Source organism: Polistes canadensis, unplaced genomic scaffold (assembly GCF_001313835.1).
Source record: "Polistes canadensis isolate GaletaPanama2010 unplaced genomic scaffold, ASM131383v1 scaffold_141, whole genome shotgun sequence".
In the NCBI taxonomy this organism is placed as follows: Eukaryota; Metazoa; Arthropoda; class Insecta; order Hymenoptera; family Vespidae; genus Polistes; species Polistes canadensis.
Window position 1 is genome coordinate 373149 of NW_014569688.1, and position 13550 is coordinate 386698.

At 34.4% G+C, this 13550-nt stretch overlaps 1 protein-coding gene across 14 annotated transcripts in view; it reads right to left on the bottom strand.

Annotated features, from left to right (window-relative positions):
• Positions 1-13550, bottom strand: part of LOC106788498 (bromodomain adjacent to zinc finger domain protein 2B-like) — a 39604-nt gene that overhangs the window by 19864 nt on the left and 6190 nt on the right. For 9 of the 14 annotated variants that reach the window (XM_014751800.1, XM_014751804.1, XM_014751803.1 and 6 more), the window contains exons 2-11: positions 6542-6769; positions 6036-6221; positions 5729-5897; positions 5335-5355; positions 4874-5117; positions 4492-4756; positions 3901-4283; positions 3284-3598; positions 2582-2859; positions 2342-2423 (exon numbers count right to left, since the gene is read on the bottom strand). In XM_014751800.1, coding sequence (XP_014607286.1) covers positions 2342-2423; positions 2582-2859; positions 3284-3598; positions 3901-4283; positions 4492-4756; positions 4874-5117; positions 5335-5355; positions 5729-5897; positions 6036-6221; positions 6542-6769 — 2171 coding nt within the window. The remainder of the gene's footprint in view (positions 1-2341; positions 2424-2581; positions 2860-3283; positions 3599-3900; positions 4284-4491; positions 4757-4873; positions 5118-5334; positions 5356-5728; positions 5898-6035; positions 6222-6541; positions 6770-13550) is intronic. The other 5 variants (XM_014751797.1, XM_014751808.1, XM_014751801.1 and 2 more) reach the window with 3 other exon arrangements.

Below are 13550 nucleotides of genomic sequence, written 5' to 3' on the forward strand. Positions count from 1 at the left end.
TAACCTTCATGTTTATCTTGCGCAAAAAATTGGAAATTTTAAACCATACACACATTTGAAATATTTATTTAAATTAATTTACTTTTTTTTTTTTTTAAATAGACGATCGGTATTTGTAATAAAAAATAAATTTCTATGCACTTTGCACGATCGTATAACCTTCACGAAACCTTGACACAATATTGTTTCTTGTTATAAATACTGATAATTTATTCAAATTACTAATCAAATATTAATTATGTATTAAACATTTATTAATTCCAAATACTGATCATTTATTTAACAAAATATTGATCAAATATATAAACATGGGAAAAAGATAATGAATTTTAATAATTATTTTCTGCGCATGATAATCACCAATTTTACTTTCGGTCCTGCTTCTGATTCCAATTTATTTATTCGCATCTTTTTATTTTTTACTACATCTCAAAAAATATGAAAGAACAAAAAAAATGTTAATACCGATTTTAGGCTATTGGGATTAAAACAGGACCAAAAATATTTATGTATGCGTGTATCTATATATATATATATATAAATCGAGTCTTCAATCGAGGATTGAAATATCGATGGCAGACTAAACCGGCCCTTTTGGTACTGCCGAATCAACACTTCGAAATGCAAGGAGGATTATTATCACATAATATAATAATATGTGATTATCGTGTAGGCCACAGAATTCGAACTACTCTTTTTTCAAAATTCATCTATTCAAAAAATAAATATATATATCACATATCCGTGAAAAGCATCATTTATATTAAGAAAGTAATCTACTGCGTACAGAAGAAGCACGGTATTTCAAGATTGTTGGTGGAATTATAGGATTGACGGTGTGGGGGGGGGGGAGGGGTGGTTTATTGGTGTGGTGCGTTTATATCGTGATGTAAAAAAAAAAAACCATACGTCGAGGAACTAATTTCGACGCAACCATCTCCTTTTTTTTTTTTTTTATCTATGTATATAGATATATGTATATATATATATACATACACATCACTATGAATTTTCGGACAAAAATTCTGGAGACATTGTATTATTTTGTATTTGACATCGACATCTTTACTTTTCGATATCTCGAAGATACGGAAAAAAGAAAAACTTGTACAATGTTTAATATTCAGTTATCATTTTTTAATTTCAACTTGTGCTCCTCGAGACAAATAAATAAAAAAAAAAAAAAACAGATATAGAAAGAAAGAAAGAAAGAAAGAGATAACGAGAGAAAGATAAAGAGATAGTGTAAATATAAACCGAAGTACAGAAACGTAAAGATATCGAGATCAGTATAACAATAACATGATGTATATGTAAATATTAATTACCATTTGTCTCCGTTTCAGAGATCATTTAATTGTTCTCTTTCTAGATATATTATCTAAAAGCTGCACGGTTCTCCGTCTTAAGTAGATGATCAAAATAAAACCAATGTGAATAATCTCAATCTATTTCGCTCGGCTACGTCGAAAATTGCCGAGCGAAGGACCGAGACAATAAAGCGAGATGCAGCGCACACATGAATATTTTCGTTTAGTATGATAATAATAATAATAATAACGACGACTAAATAAACACGTTCGTGAGAGACTAACAGCGATATAATTAAATCTATATATATATATATATATATTGAAAATGAAAATGTTCTGACAAAAAAAAAAAAAAAAGGACAAATAAGGTATATATTTTATATATATATATATATGTATCGAATGATAAATAATCGATTTTTATATATTTAAGGGAAAATAATAAGGAAGGCATGCTGGATTCTCCTGTCACTATTGCTAGCGATATATGTATATTTTTTTTTTTCTGCAGCTATTAGGTGATCTCATGTATTTTTTTTTTTTTTTTTATTAAAGGAGAGACGAGGGATGATTCTAAAAGGGGGTTTGATTGAAGAAAGAGAGAGGGGGGCGGGTTTGTAGTAAGAAAGGGGGCCAAGGGGGTATATATATGCGAGTAGAAAAAGAGTCTCCTTGAAGAAGAATATTTTCATTGGAGGAAATTGTATATATATATAAAAAGTAGAGTATATATATGTGTAAGTATACATACATATCTATATATATATATATATATATATATATAATATATATATTGATATATATATATATTAATAAATAGTGTATATAATATATATAAATATGGAACACACATAAAAGAGCATGCGACACGCACGACATATGGACAAAATACAAAAAAACGTAGGTAATCCCAAATAGAGTAAGAGAAAACAGTTTTAATTGTGAATGAAACAACAAGATCGAGACAAAAAACGTGTAAAAAAGGAAACACGATAGTTAAAAATCTGAATATATTAATGATGACTTACCTCGAGAAGCTGTTGATTTCTTATTTCACGTTCCCGTCTGACTGCCTCTTGCCGTTCCGTCTTCTCTTGTTCCTTGATGAGCCTGTTGCGATAGACGATGGTTAAATCAAGGTTCACTAATGGTTTTGTTTTACATATCGACGAGATTCGTGCAGTTAAATTTAACGACATATGTAGGTAGGAGGAGTAGTAGTAGTAGTAGGTAAGTAGTCGAGTTTCGATAAATGCAACAGGTCACACCTGGCCTGTTCTTTGTGTCGTTGTGCCTCCTCCTTAGCAAGTTTCTTCGCATATGCCAGCTTGTCTCTCTCGTACTGATTGTTCGTAGTTCGTATGTCCCTGAACCCTCCGGCAACTCTTATCTCTTCGAGACGTCTCGCTACTTCTTGCGCGCCAAGCCTCACAAATTCAGCCTCAGCCAGACCCAACGTTGGCTGGAGAAACTCACCGACCAATGGACGGGACGAAAACGAAAAATTCGCTGTCGTCAGCTCGGCAGGAATCTGTTGTTCCAAAAACTACGAACATTTTTAATTCGATACGTTCAATATAGAAACTTGTTAAAAGTTATTCTTTTAATTGTTAAAAATATGTTTATTGAGTATTCTCATAATGGGATTATTTATGGTTTTTTTTTCAAAGAGTTCACTTTTTTTGATTTCGAATCTATGATTCTTTTTAATATGTCAACCTCTACGTAACTTTTAATATAAACTAAATATATATATATATATATATAAAAAAACACTTTTTTAGAAACTGATATTATTTGTAAGTATGCATAAATAAATACTGGATACAGTTATGCCGAAAACTCGAAATATTTTCCTCATCTATTTCCCCATACAAAACCATTTAATCGAAACCAAATTGAAATCTCGTATTCAGTGTAGTTATTCAAGAACTTTTGAAATCTAATTTTTGTAAATGAATGCAACTCACCTTGACAAGATCGGGACTGCACTTAAATGTTTTACCACAGGGACTATAATAGGACACATCGCCCTTAATAACTCCAGTCTTTCCTAGTCCCTTAATAACAGTCTCTCGTTTCCAACCACGTTCCAAGGGCATCTGAAGATCCCTTTCGCTAGGTTTAAGCTTTCTTCTCTTAGCACTGGGCGTACCCTCGGCGTTATCGTCGTCTGTGTCGGTGACGACGTCGGTGTTACTTCCGCTTTCACTTGTTACATCCATATTGCTTTCCTCGCCCGACGCCTCCAGCAATTTGTTCTTCATCTTCTCCTGTAAAGATCGCTATATAGGGAGAATGGTTTTAGTGCGAAATCATAAGTGAAAAGAAACTAAAGCGTGGCGCTTCCGTTGGCCCAACCCTAGAAAATGATGTGTTGTTCTTCGTGACTGAACGCGTACGTTCTTTTTTCATTTTCTTTTTCTTTTTTACGATAAGAAAACAAAAAACAAAAAAGAAAAAACTCAAATCGTATCGATTGTTAAATGTAAGGAAAAATAAAACAAAACAAAAAAATAAATGAACAATATTGAAATAAAACAAATGAAGAATTGAGTGAACGCAATTGGAACGCATGAATTTATACCTGATTCTTGTCGTCAACCTGGCCTGTTGCCGAGGCATGCAATTGCGCAGCAAGAATGTTCGACCTCAGCAACGAGACTTGGTGTGACAATGGCACGCTAGGATCCAACGTTGGAGTGGGTTTTATACCCAAAGCTCTGCTCTGTGCGAGCAACGACGCTACGGTGTTCTTCTTCGGCTTAGAAACACCACGACCAAGATTTCGTGGACGACCATCCTTGTGATGAGTCGTACTGGCACTCTCGCTTTCCTCGCTACCGCTGCTCGGCCTTTGGGGCGAATCCGCAGCAGCAAATAATTGTGCCAATGAGGGACTAGGAGAAGCTGGGACTGGTACCGAGTTTTGTGGCACTCTTCTCGGCTTTGGTCCTGGTTTTCGTCTCGCTAATTCATAATATTTCATTCAAGTGATCATACATTAATAATGATGAAATCATTTTTGAATAATATTAAATCGTTTCAAAATATTATTTCATTTACTTATGCACAAAACTTACAAAAGTAAAAATGACAAAACTTTATGATATTATAACTCAACATTATTTTTCCCGAAACAATATAATAATCATTTATAATAATATATAATACTCACAGGTCCGATCAGAGGCAAGCAAAGATTGGCTCAGATTGCTGAGTTGACTGAGCGGTTGACTACCGGAAATCGGCGAGCTACTACTCGTCGAAGAAGGTTTAAGGGATAAATTTAATGGAGCATCTGAGTCATTGGCGGAGGTGGTCGAGTTATTGCCACTAGTGTACGAAGACGGTGCTGACAAAACAGAACCGTTGGTTGAGTGGGCCGGTAATTTGATCACCTCCACACGATCTACGGTCTCTCGATACTCGTTAGATTCGGTCTACAATCAAATCGTACATTTTCCTGACTTACAACGATAAATTCACTTTACGAATATGATCGAATTTCACTTGAAAAATAAAATAAATGAAAGAATTAAATGAAAAAGGAAACTTACCCCTGTACGATTGTACTTTCTTGGCTCCAACATCAAGGACGACGAGGTTGTGTTCGTCTGATGTGCACTCAACGTGGATACCGCTGGTGGATGAACACTGACACTCGGTGTATCCAAGGAGATCGTCTTCTTCCTGCCACGATTCGTCGTACCAGGAACTTTTGGACCGACTATACTCGAGGTATATTTGATGATCTCCGTATCAGGAGGCAAACGCACACCTCCCAATATACTGCTAGGATCGCTACAAAAAAATCAAACAACGTTTATATACTAGAAACAAATCAACAAACAAACAAGAGCAATGTTCCTTTCTTCCTTTCTTTATTTCTTTCCTTCTTTCCATATATTTCTTTTTTTTTTTTCTTATATATATATATATATATTATTATAAATTTATTCTAACACGTGGGTATATAAAATGAATCACTAAGAAATCGAGATCGTAATAATCCCCTCACCTTCCTTCCTTCGCAGAGCTGCTGTTAATCGCAGCGAAGCGTGAAAGAAAATCAGGAAATGTTATTCTAAGTCTTTGATTTATTTTTTTTTTTTATTGTCATTTACGATCTCTTTCGTTTTATTAATTTTTTCTTATTTTTTGTCCTTTTTTTTCTCTATTGTATTATTAATTGTCGTAAGCCCAACGCAACAGCCCACCCGTTTTATTATGCACAACAAGTATCACCAACTTGTCGAGAAATCAAATTCCTGATATTAAAAAACCCGTGTGCTGAATAACTAAATTCTGGACGATAAACACTTGAATTCTCAATGGCGGTGCGCTGGGTCAACGATGTGATATAAAATTTAGTAGATAAAAATAATCGAAAGATTTAAAATAGATGAACTTACCTAACAACGTTAGTTTGCGTATTTGGCGTGGTGCTTGCCGAGGTACTGTGATGAGTTGGTGTTACCGTGGCCTGACTCGACACCGGCAAACTACTGCTCGTCATATTCGTCGTTGTCGAGCTACTGCTACTGCTGCTCGCCGGTGTCTTGTGACTTTTACTCGACTTGGCTACGAATTAATAGAAACAAATCATTTGATTAAACACAACACGATTATATTTTATTTTCATATCACAAAAATATTTAAATAAACATATTTGCGATAATGTTTATCGACGATATATTTCCATTTCGATGATTTACTTACACTTGGTAGACTTGTGGGACGAAAGGGATGGGGGATTCAACAGAGATGCAGGGTAAGGCGGTATAATACTCTCCGCGCCAGGTGGAAAAGTTGGGATTCCTGTCGCACCCTGCAATCTCGCGAGGTAGTCCTGGGCAGCTAAATGAGAGGCCATTGTCCACCATGCTGCACTAGCAGGTGTGATACCTAATTAAGAAAAAAATTTATACATATATATATAACTCATACAATATTTTACAATCTTCTTTTTATATTACTTTTTCCAAATTTTAATTATATCGTTAAATTTATTCATTAATTCAATTTGAAAAATCTTAATTATCAATATAAATTGATTGATATCAAGAAAATACAAATGTACATCTAAATGAAAAATTGTGGTCGATAGTAAAAATCTCGGACAGTTGACGTGCTTGAAAAAAGACAAGAAAATAAAGAGTATGGATGGAAAAAGAAGAAGAGAAAGAAGAGGAGGAGAAAATTGAAGGGGTAGAAAATCCACTTACCCAGACTCGCAGCTTGACTGGCAGCCACGCTGAGAGTACCGAGACTACTGTGCGAGTACGGGGGTGGTGGTGGTGCGGATGCCGGTGTATGACCCCCAAAACCAGGAGCTGAACCCCCACGGCCAAGAATGGCGTAAGCCGACGGTAAATGATGTGCCCCCAATCCGTAGCCTCCAGGCATCCCGCCGAAAAGAGAGGAAGCTGCGCTATCTCCTCGTGGCCAGTACGCTGAAAACACCCGTATCAAATGGCCCCCTTTTTTTACAACCGGTATATAATATACATAGAATGCATAAACCTCTTTCATATTATTTTTCCTTTTCAAACTACATTTTTAAATGGGTATTTCAAATACGAATACACGTCTAGTATTTCTTTTCATTTCTTTTTTTCCAACGTTCTTAGAAAAATGCTATCACACATTAATCACTAAATTATTATGTTTATATTAAATGAAACAAAATTGATCGTTTGATGATAATAAATAATGTAACGAGTGTTTGAAAGAACAATGATGATTCAATAAGGGTCTTGGACAAATTTGAATTTCGGGAACCTACGTGTATATAGCGTTGTATTTTTCTTCGGGTTCAAATATTTTGTTTACATTTAGAATATTCATTTCGGTGTTATAATATCCCCTGTTAATTTTTCATAAAGTAACGTGTCGCGTGTTGTTTGGAAGAATGAAACCTAAGTTTTATATAATCAATTTTGACAATATCACCACATTGAATGATTATAAAAAAGAAATTAATTAAAATTAGATACAAAAATGTTGTTTACGCCAAAATCGAGATAATTATTCATTCGTTGGGAGGGAATGGGGGATGGTGGGGGGTGGGGTGGGTAAATAGGGTTGAATCGAATCGAGAGGGAGAAAGTTGGGGTATTTAATCTTGGTGCTTTAACGACGTGCCAGGAACATTGTGTAGACGTAGAGTACATGCATAGTAGAGGAGTCAGCTTGTACGATTTATTGTCAGAGAAGAGGCAGAAATGTACCGTTGATTTTGCTACGAGTACCGTGGCCTTGAGCAAGGCCGTGACATTGAAATCCAAGCAGCGGCGCTTTAATTTATACCGGTCGTTGAACCCCACGGCCGGCTTATAACGACTACACTTTGCTCGCTGAGTTACCGCATAATGGCTTCTCTCTCTCATTTTTTTTCTCTCTCTCTCTCTCTCTTTCTGTTGGTCGGTACCAACTCCGTTGTAAAATCTAGACATAAATTGAATTTTCATTTACCGAGTTCGAAGTTTTATCGCTCGCTTTTTCTTCCCAACGATGTCGACGTCGTTAAAAAGAATAAGAAGAAGAAGAAGAAGAAGAAAAAAAGAGAAAGAGTGAGAGAGGGGGGGGAGGAGGGGAGAGAAAATATTGACGACAAGAGAGGGAAAAATTGTTGCAAGCTTTGCTTCGAAAACTCGGCCAGAAGTCTTTCAACAGGAGCAAGTAAATCGATATGTATATGGGGATGTGTATATGTGTTTATGTATTTACATTAGACTTCTATTTATTGGGCCAATATTGTTGTTATATATTTTTAGTCAATATTTTGTAACATAATGGGTTAATATATGAATATTTTGTTAGGTATAAATAATAATTAGTCAATATTTTATAGATAATGTTTAATACGTATAATAGGGGCAGTATTGCATGACGGTTAAATATTATGTATGTATATGATATAGGATGTATACTAATATTTGATTATTAATACTAAATATATATATATATATATATATATATTTGAAATATTGGTAGTATAGTAAAGTAATTAGAAATAGTGATCGTACTAATATCCTATTATACATATTTTATTACTTATTTAAAATACTGACACCTCTCATCCTTCCATTGAACATTGTCCTTTATTACACTAAATAACAACTTCTGTGTGTGATAACTCAAATAAATGTTTTTTTCTTTTTCTCCTCCAATGTAATACAAAAGAAACAAAGGTCCCGTAACAAAACTACCGCCCTTATCGAGAAACCATTAAATGTTACTAAAAGAAATCATGATTATGACTATTATTATTATTATTATTATTACAATTTTATATGAAAAAGTTTTCGTGAATAGAATGCAAAATCTAAATAGGAAAAATTTCTTTAAATTATTAGATATGGTTGAGCGTGTATGCGAGAAATAGGAAGACATAATACTCGACGTTGTGTCCCGTAGAACGATGCGTCACTACGACTATCGATTTATGATTAAGCATTCGGAGAAGGGGAATAACGTTTGTGTTAGAGTCGAACGTCGTATTATCGACTGAAGCGCGACGACAGTGCCGCGCCTCACTAATTTCCTGTTTTTCGGGCTGCCGTTATTAAAGGACCTTCCTGGCAGGGTAAAACACATTGTTTTCACCCGTTAATCGATTTGTTTCCCTAAAAATCCAACCAACACAACGGCCAGACCCAATACAACAAAATTGCATCAAAAAACTGAAAAGGGGATGGGGGGGGAGAGGGGGACAAATCCTCCCCTCTTATCCTCCAACCAAAAATAAAAAAGTCAATAATAATAATAATAATAATAATGATTGGGAAATATTTGATTTGACAACGCACACACGTTTTCTGACAAAATCGACTAATGTTTTCCCCAACTTTTGTCCGATTACAAATTAAATCAAGTCGGTATTTCTATTCGTGCGAGTATTTAATCCAATTTAAAAAAAAAAAAGGGTTCCTTTTTCATTTCCGTTTTTCTTATCTTTTTTTTTCATTTTTTTTTTGTACCAATGTATGCACTTATAATCGCGTGCATTTTTTATTTGAATACGCGAAACAATAATACGTAACGTGCGTCGGTTAAATTTTTTAATCATAAAATTGGTTTATTTGAAACGTATGACAAGAAACAATGTCAATGTTGCATCTCCCTCCTACCACCCCTCGTGCATCGTTGAATCATCTATTTGATATCTTAAGTTGTTTTCTTTCCGATATTAAATGAAGGCATTTAATATGCCCCGTTGAATTGTCGAAAGGACAAGAGAAAAAAAAAAGAAAAATGTCCACTTAATTTTGGTCTACGATTTGGCACATTATTCTTAAAAATATAAAGAGAGAGAGAGAGAGAGAGAGAGAGAGACAGATGTAGAAAAATAAGAGTCAGCGAAACTTCGACAGGGAACAAAGAAAACGAAGGAAATATTCGTTTTCAATTCCATCGAAGATGGATGAAGGGGTAGGAAAAAGAAATAGAAGAAGAAGAAGAAAAAAAATGGGGTTGGTAAGGGAGAAGAAAGGGTGAACAGGGGGCAGGAGGGGAGGGATTTGGGGTGGTGAGAGTAAGGAAAAGGACGGTCTTTCCATTAAATCCCATCTCGGTAGGAAAATGACGATGAAAAAAGAAGAAATGGAAAAGTTTCGTATAAGCAAAGGACGAGAGATTAAGCTGGCAGCATCGCTTTAAAAGAGACAGAAAGAAAAAGAAAATGAGAGAGAAAGGGAGAGAGAAGGAAAAGGAGATGGAGAAAGAGAATAGAGAAAATAGAAAGAACACAGAAACGGGAGAGAGAAAAGGGAGAAGAGTGAAAGAGGAAGAGGAGGAAGAGGAGGAGGTGTAAGAGGAGGAGGAGGAGGAGGAGTCCGCGAGCTGAGAAAATGGCCGTGTTATTAAATCGATCGCAGGTCCGGCCCGGTCTGTCGAGGGGAAAGCCGGAGCTTGGAGTTAGGCCAGGGGGTTGAGAGAAGGGAGGAGGGTTGGATGGAAAATGTATGTATATAGGTATACAGAGATGACGAAAGAGTGACAAAGAGAAAGAGACTGACTATGTGTGAGAGAGAGAGAGAGAGAGACAGGGAGAGTAACCTAACGCGATTGAAAGAGAGAACGAGAGAGAACTAAAACTATAGTTAGAGAGAGACAGAATGGAGAGACAGAATAGAGAGAAAATAGGAGAGAGAGAGATGGGAGATGGGAGAGAACGGAAAGGGAACTGAGAATTACGAGAGTAGCTCTTGTTCGAACGTTCTGTGTCAAACTGAGAATCGAAGCGCATGTATACGCAATTAATAGCTCGAGCATGTAATACGTACGACGACATTTTTCAAAACACGTTCTTCCACGCTTTATGTCGTTCCCCCGTGTCCTCGAAAATTCTCGAAAATCTGACTCTTCTCGCTCTTCTTTTTCACTATTTCATTCGTTCATTCGTTCGTTATTGTGAATAGTATGTATTTACTGTTTCTCCCCTTTCATTATGTCTGTTCCTTTCTATCTCACTATGTATGTATGTATATTTCTTTTTTTTCTCTTTTATTCGTTTGGTAAAGTATTTCGTTTTAATTGGTAAAGATAAGTATAATTTCATTCTTTTTAGTTATTCAAATTTATTTCACAATGCAATCGCAATATTTCCGCACCATAAGTAATTTATTATTGCTTTCTTATTAATCCATACTCTTTTCTCTCTGCTAATATATTATTATATCGAAAAGTTTAATCCGTTTTATAAATAATATTGTTATTATTATTAATCGTTAATCAGGATATCAAAGTTTTATCATCACGTTAATACATTATTGACCGATCACGATTTATACTCGTGTTTGTCCTTATGCATATTTGTAACTTATGTAATTATTCGAGTTAAACAATTGTATAAATTATTATTCTAATAATTATCATAACAAATTTATAACCAATTTATCAACATTATTAATACGTCAAAAACGTGACAAATATTAATACGCTATTGCTAACATAAAAAACAAAAAAAAATAATTAAAACTATTCGTGATAATATAATTCCACACCCAGAGATATTTTCTAATTGAAATGAAAATACCATAATAAGAAAATGAAGATAAGAATTTAGAATACAGCATAAGATAGGTAACTATAATACTACACTGAAGACGCTTATTTTTGGACTACCGCAAAGTCGCTATACACGCCTGGAGTCTTTCCTTGTGTTTTTTTTCTCCCCCCCCCTCCTCCTCCTCCTCCTCCCGTTTTCTTTTTTTCTTGTTCTTTTTGGTCGTAGACCCGACGACAGGAACGTGCCGAGAAGAAAATAGCTTGGACCAACGGCGAGATACGCAACGACGACTTATGTTAGCGAATATCTAGCGAAGAGAACAGATCCGAGAAACAGCAAGTACATACAGGCAGGCGTCGTCGTTGTTGCTTGGTTGGAACACATTCGAAGAAACGCCATTAGAGTTGAACTATGTATGCTACATGTAACCAACCCCCTTACTAGTTACCTTTGTATGTAGTACTAGCTAGTTGCTATTACCTATACTACGCGATCGATCGCACGTAAATGCGAGAGAACTTGCATATATGCGATGACAATCTCCTTTCACGTATACTAGAGTTACTACTTACTACTTATGTCCCATAGGTTTGCTTATCAAAGTGAAAATTTCATTCGATTATTGTTAATGATAAATACGAAATATTTCCCTATACTACTTCCTTTTATTTACGATCGTTAATGATTATTCATTTCGTTTCATTGATCAATCAAACAAAAACGTAAATATGATATATTTTACTAGGAAATATTTAGAAATAATATCAAGAAAATTTCACTATTATCCGTATTCAATGAAATATTCATACTATAAACAGCTAAATAAATATATTCCATATATATATTTGATATTAATTCATAAATGATATTAATCCCAAAATCCATTTCCATTTTATCGAAGATTCGTCTAAATGAAAATAAAAATCATTATTTTACTCGATTTAACATTTAACATTAAATATTATTCTTGGAACATATAAGAATATGAAATAGATGTGTAATTATTGAGATCGATTAGAATTGGTAAAGTAAAAAATGTGGAAAATGTCGATCGTTCAAAGGAAGAAATGATACAGTATGGTCGTTAGTAGTGCATCACTCTGGCGCATCACGGTCATTATTCCTGATTATGGGCGTCCAATCAGGACTCTGCTGATCCCACCCAGTATCCTACGCTTCCTGTTCGTCCCTCGAGGAAGGGATCGATCCGAGGGATCGGAATGTCGAGAGGGATGTAGCGCGAAACCAACGTCGCGATGGCTGGCTTGCCTCCAAATCGGTTTAATTTCGTTTACGCGACTCACCATCTCTCTTTCTCTCTTTCTCTCTTTCTCTCTTTCTCTTTCTCTCTTTCTCTTTCTCTCTTTCTCTTTCTCTCTCTATCTCTCTCTATCTGTATTTCATTCGATACTCTCATAACGAGAATCCGTGGCATCTTCCTGCAAAAGCAAATTATTCTACTTTCAAGTACGACGTTCATCCTGTATCTTATTACTTTGAATTATGATCCATTTCTATTTCCCTTTATTCCAATGATTTTAATCGAACAATGTGTAATTTTTTGGTAAATTTCTTTCGTATATATTTAAACACTTTCAAATATATATATATTTGTTATTTATTTAAATATTCATTCTCGAATCTTTATTTATAATTAAATATCCATTTTTTTAATCTCTCGTTTTATATGAAAAATGTATTTTTTTTTTTTTTTAGTCAGGTTTATTAATTATATTTATTATTACCCAGTTATCTCTTTCACCTTTCTACTACGTTATTACGTTTAAAGATATAAATAGACACGAAGAATTTTCTAAACTTAATTTTATAATTAATTTTTATACAGACGGATAATTAATGTATACATTTTAATATATTTAAATCATTTTTAATTTTTAATTAGATACATAATTGTTACATTCTTTCGTTTTAACATTTGAAAATAAACCAAACGAGTTTTTATTTTTTTTCTTTCCTCTCCAGTTTCAATCTATATTTAATCACAAAACATTAGTACACATAGTATGTACTAACCAATGATTTAAATTTTTAATTAAATCCTCTAATTCAATTACACATAATATCTCCATAAAAAAAACAAATTTTTATTAACTACTTGCTATCAGAGTATCACTGATAAAAAATACCAAACTCTTATCCATGAGAAAAATAGAAATATATATAAAAAGAAAGAGGGACAGAGAGAGAGAGAGAGAGAGAGA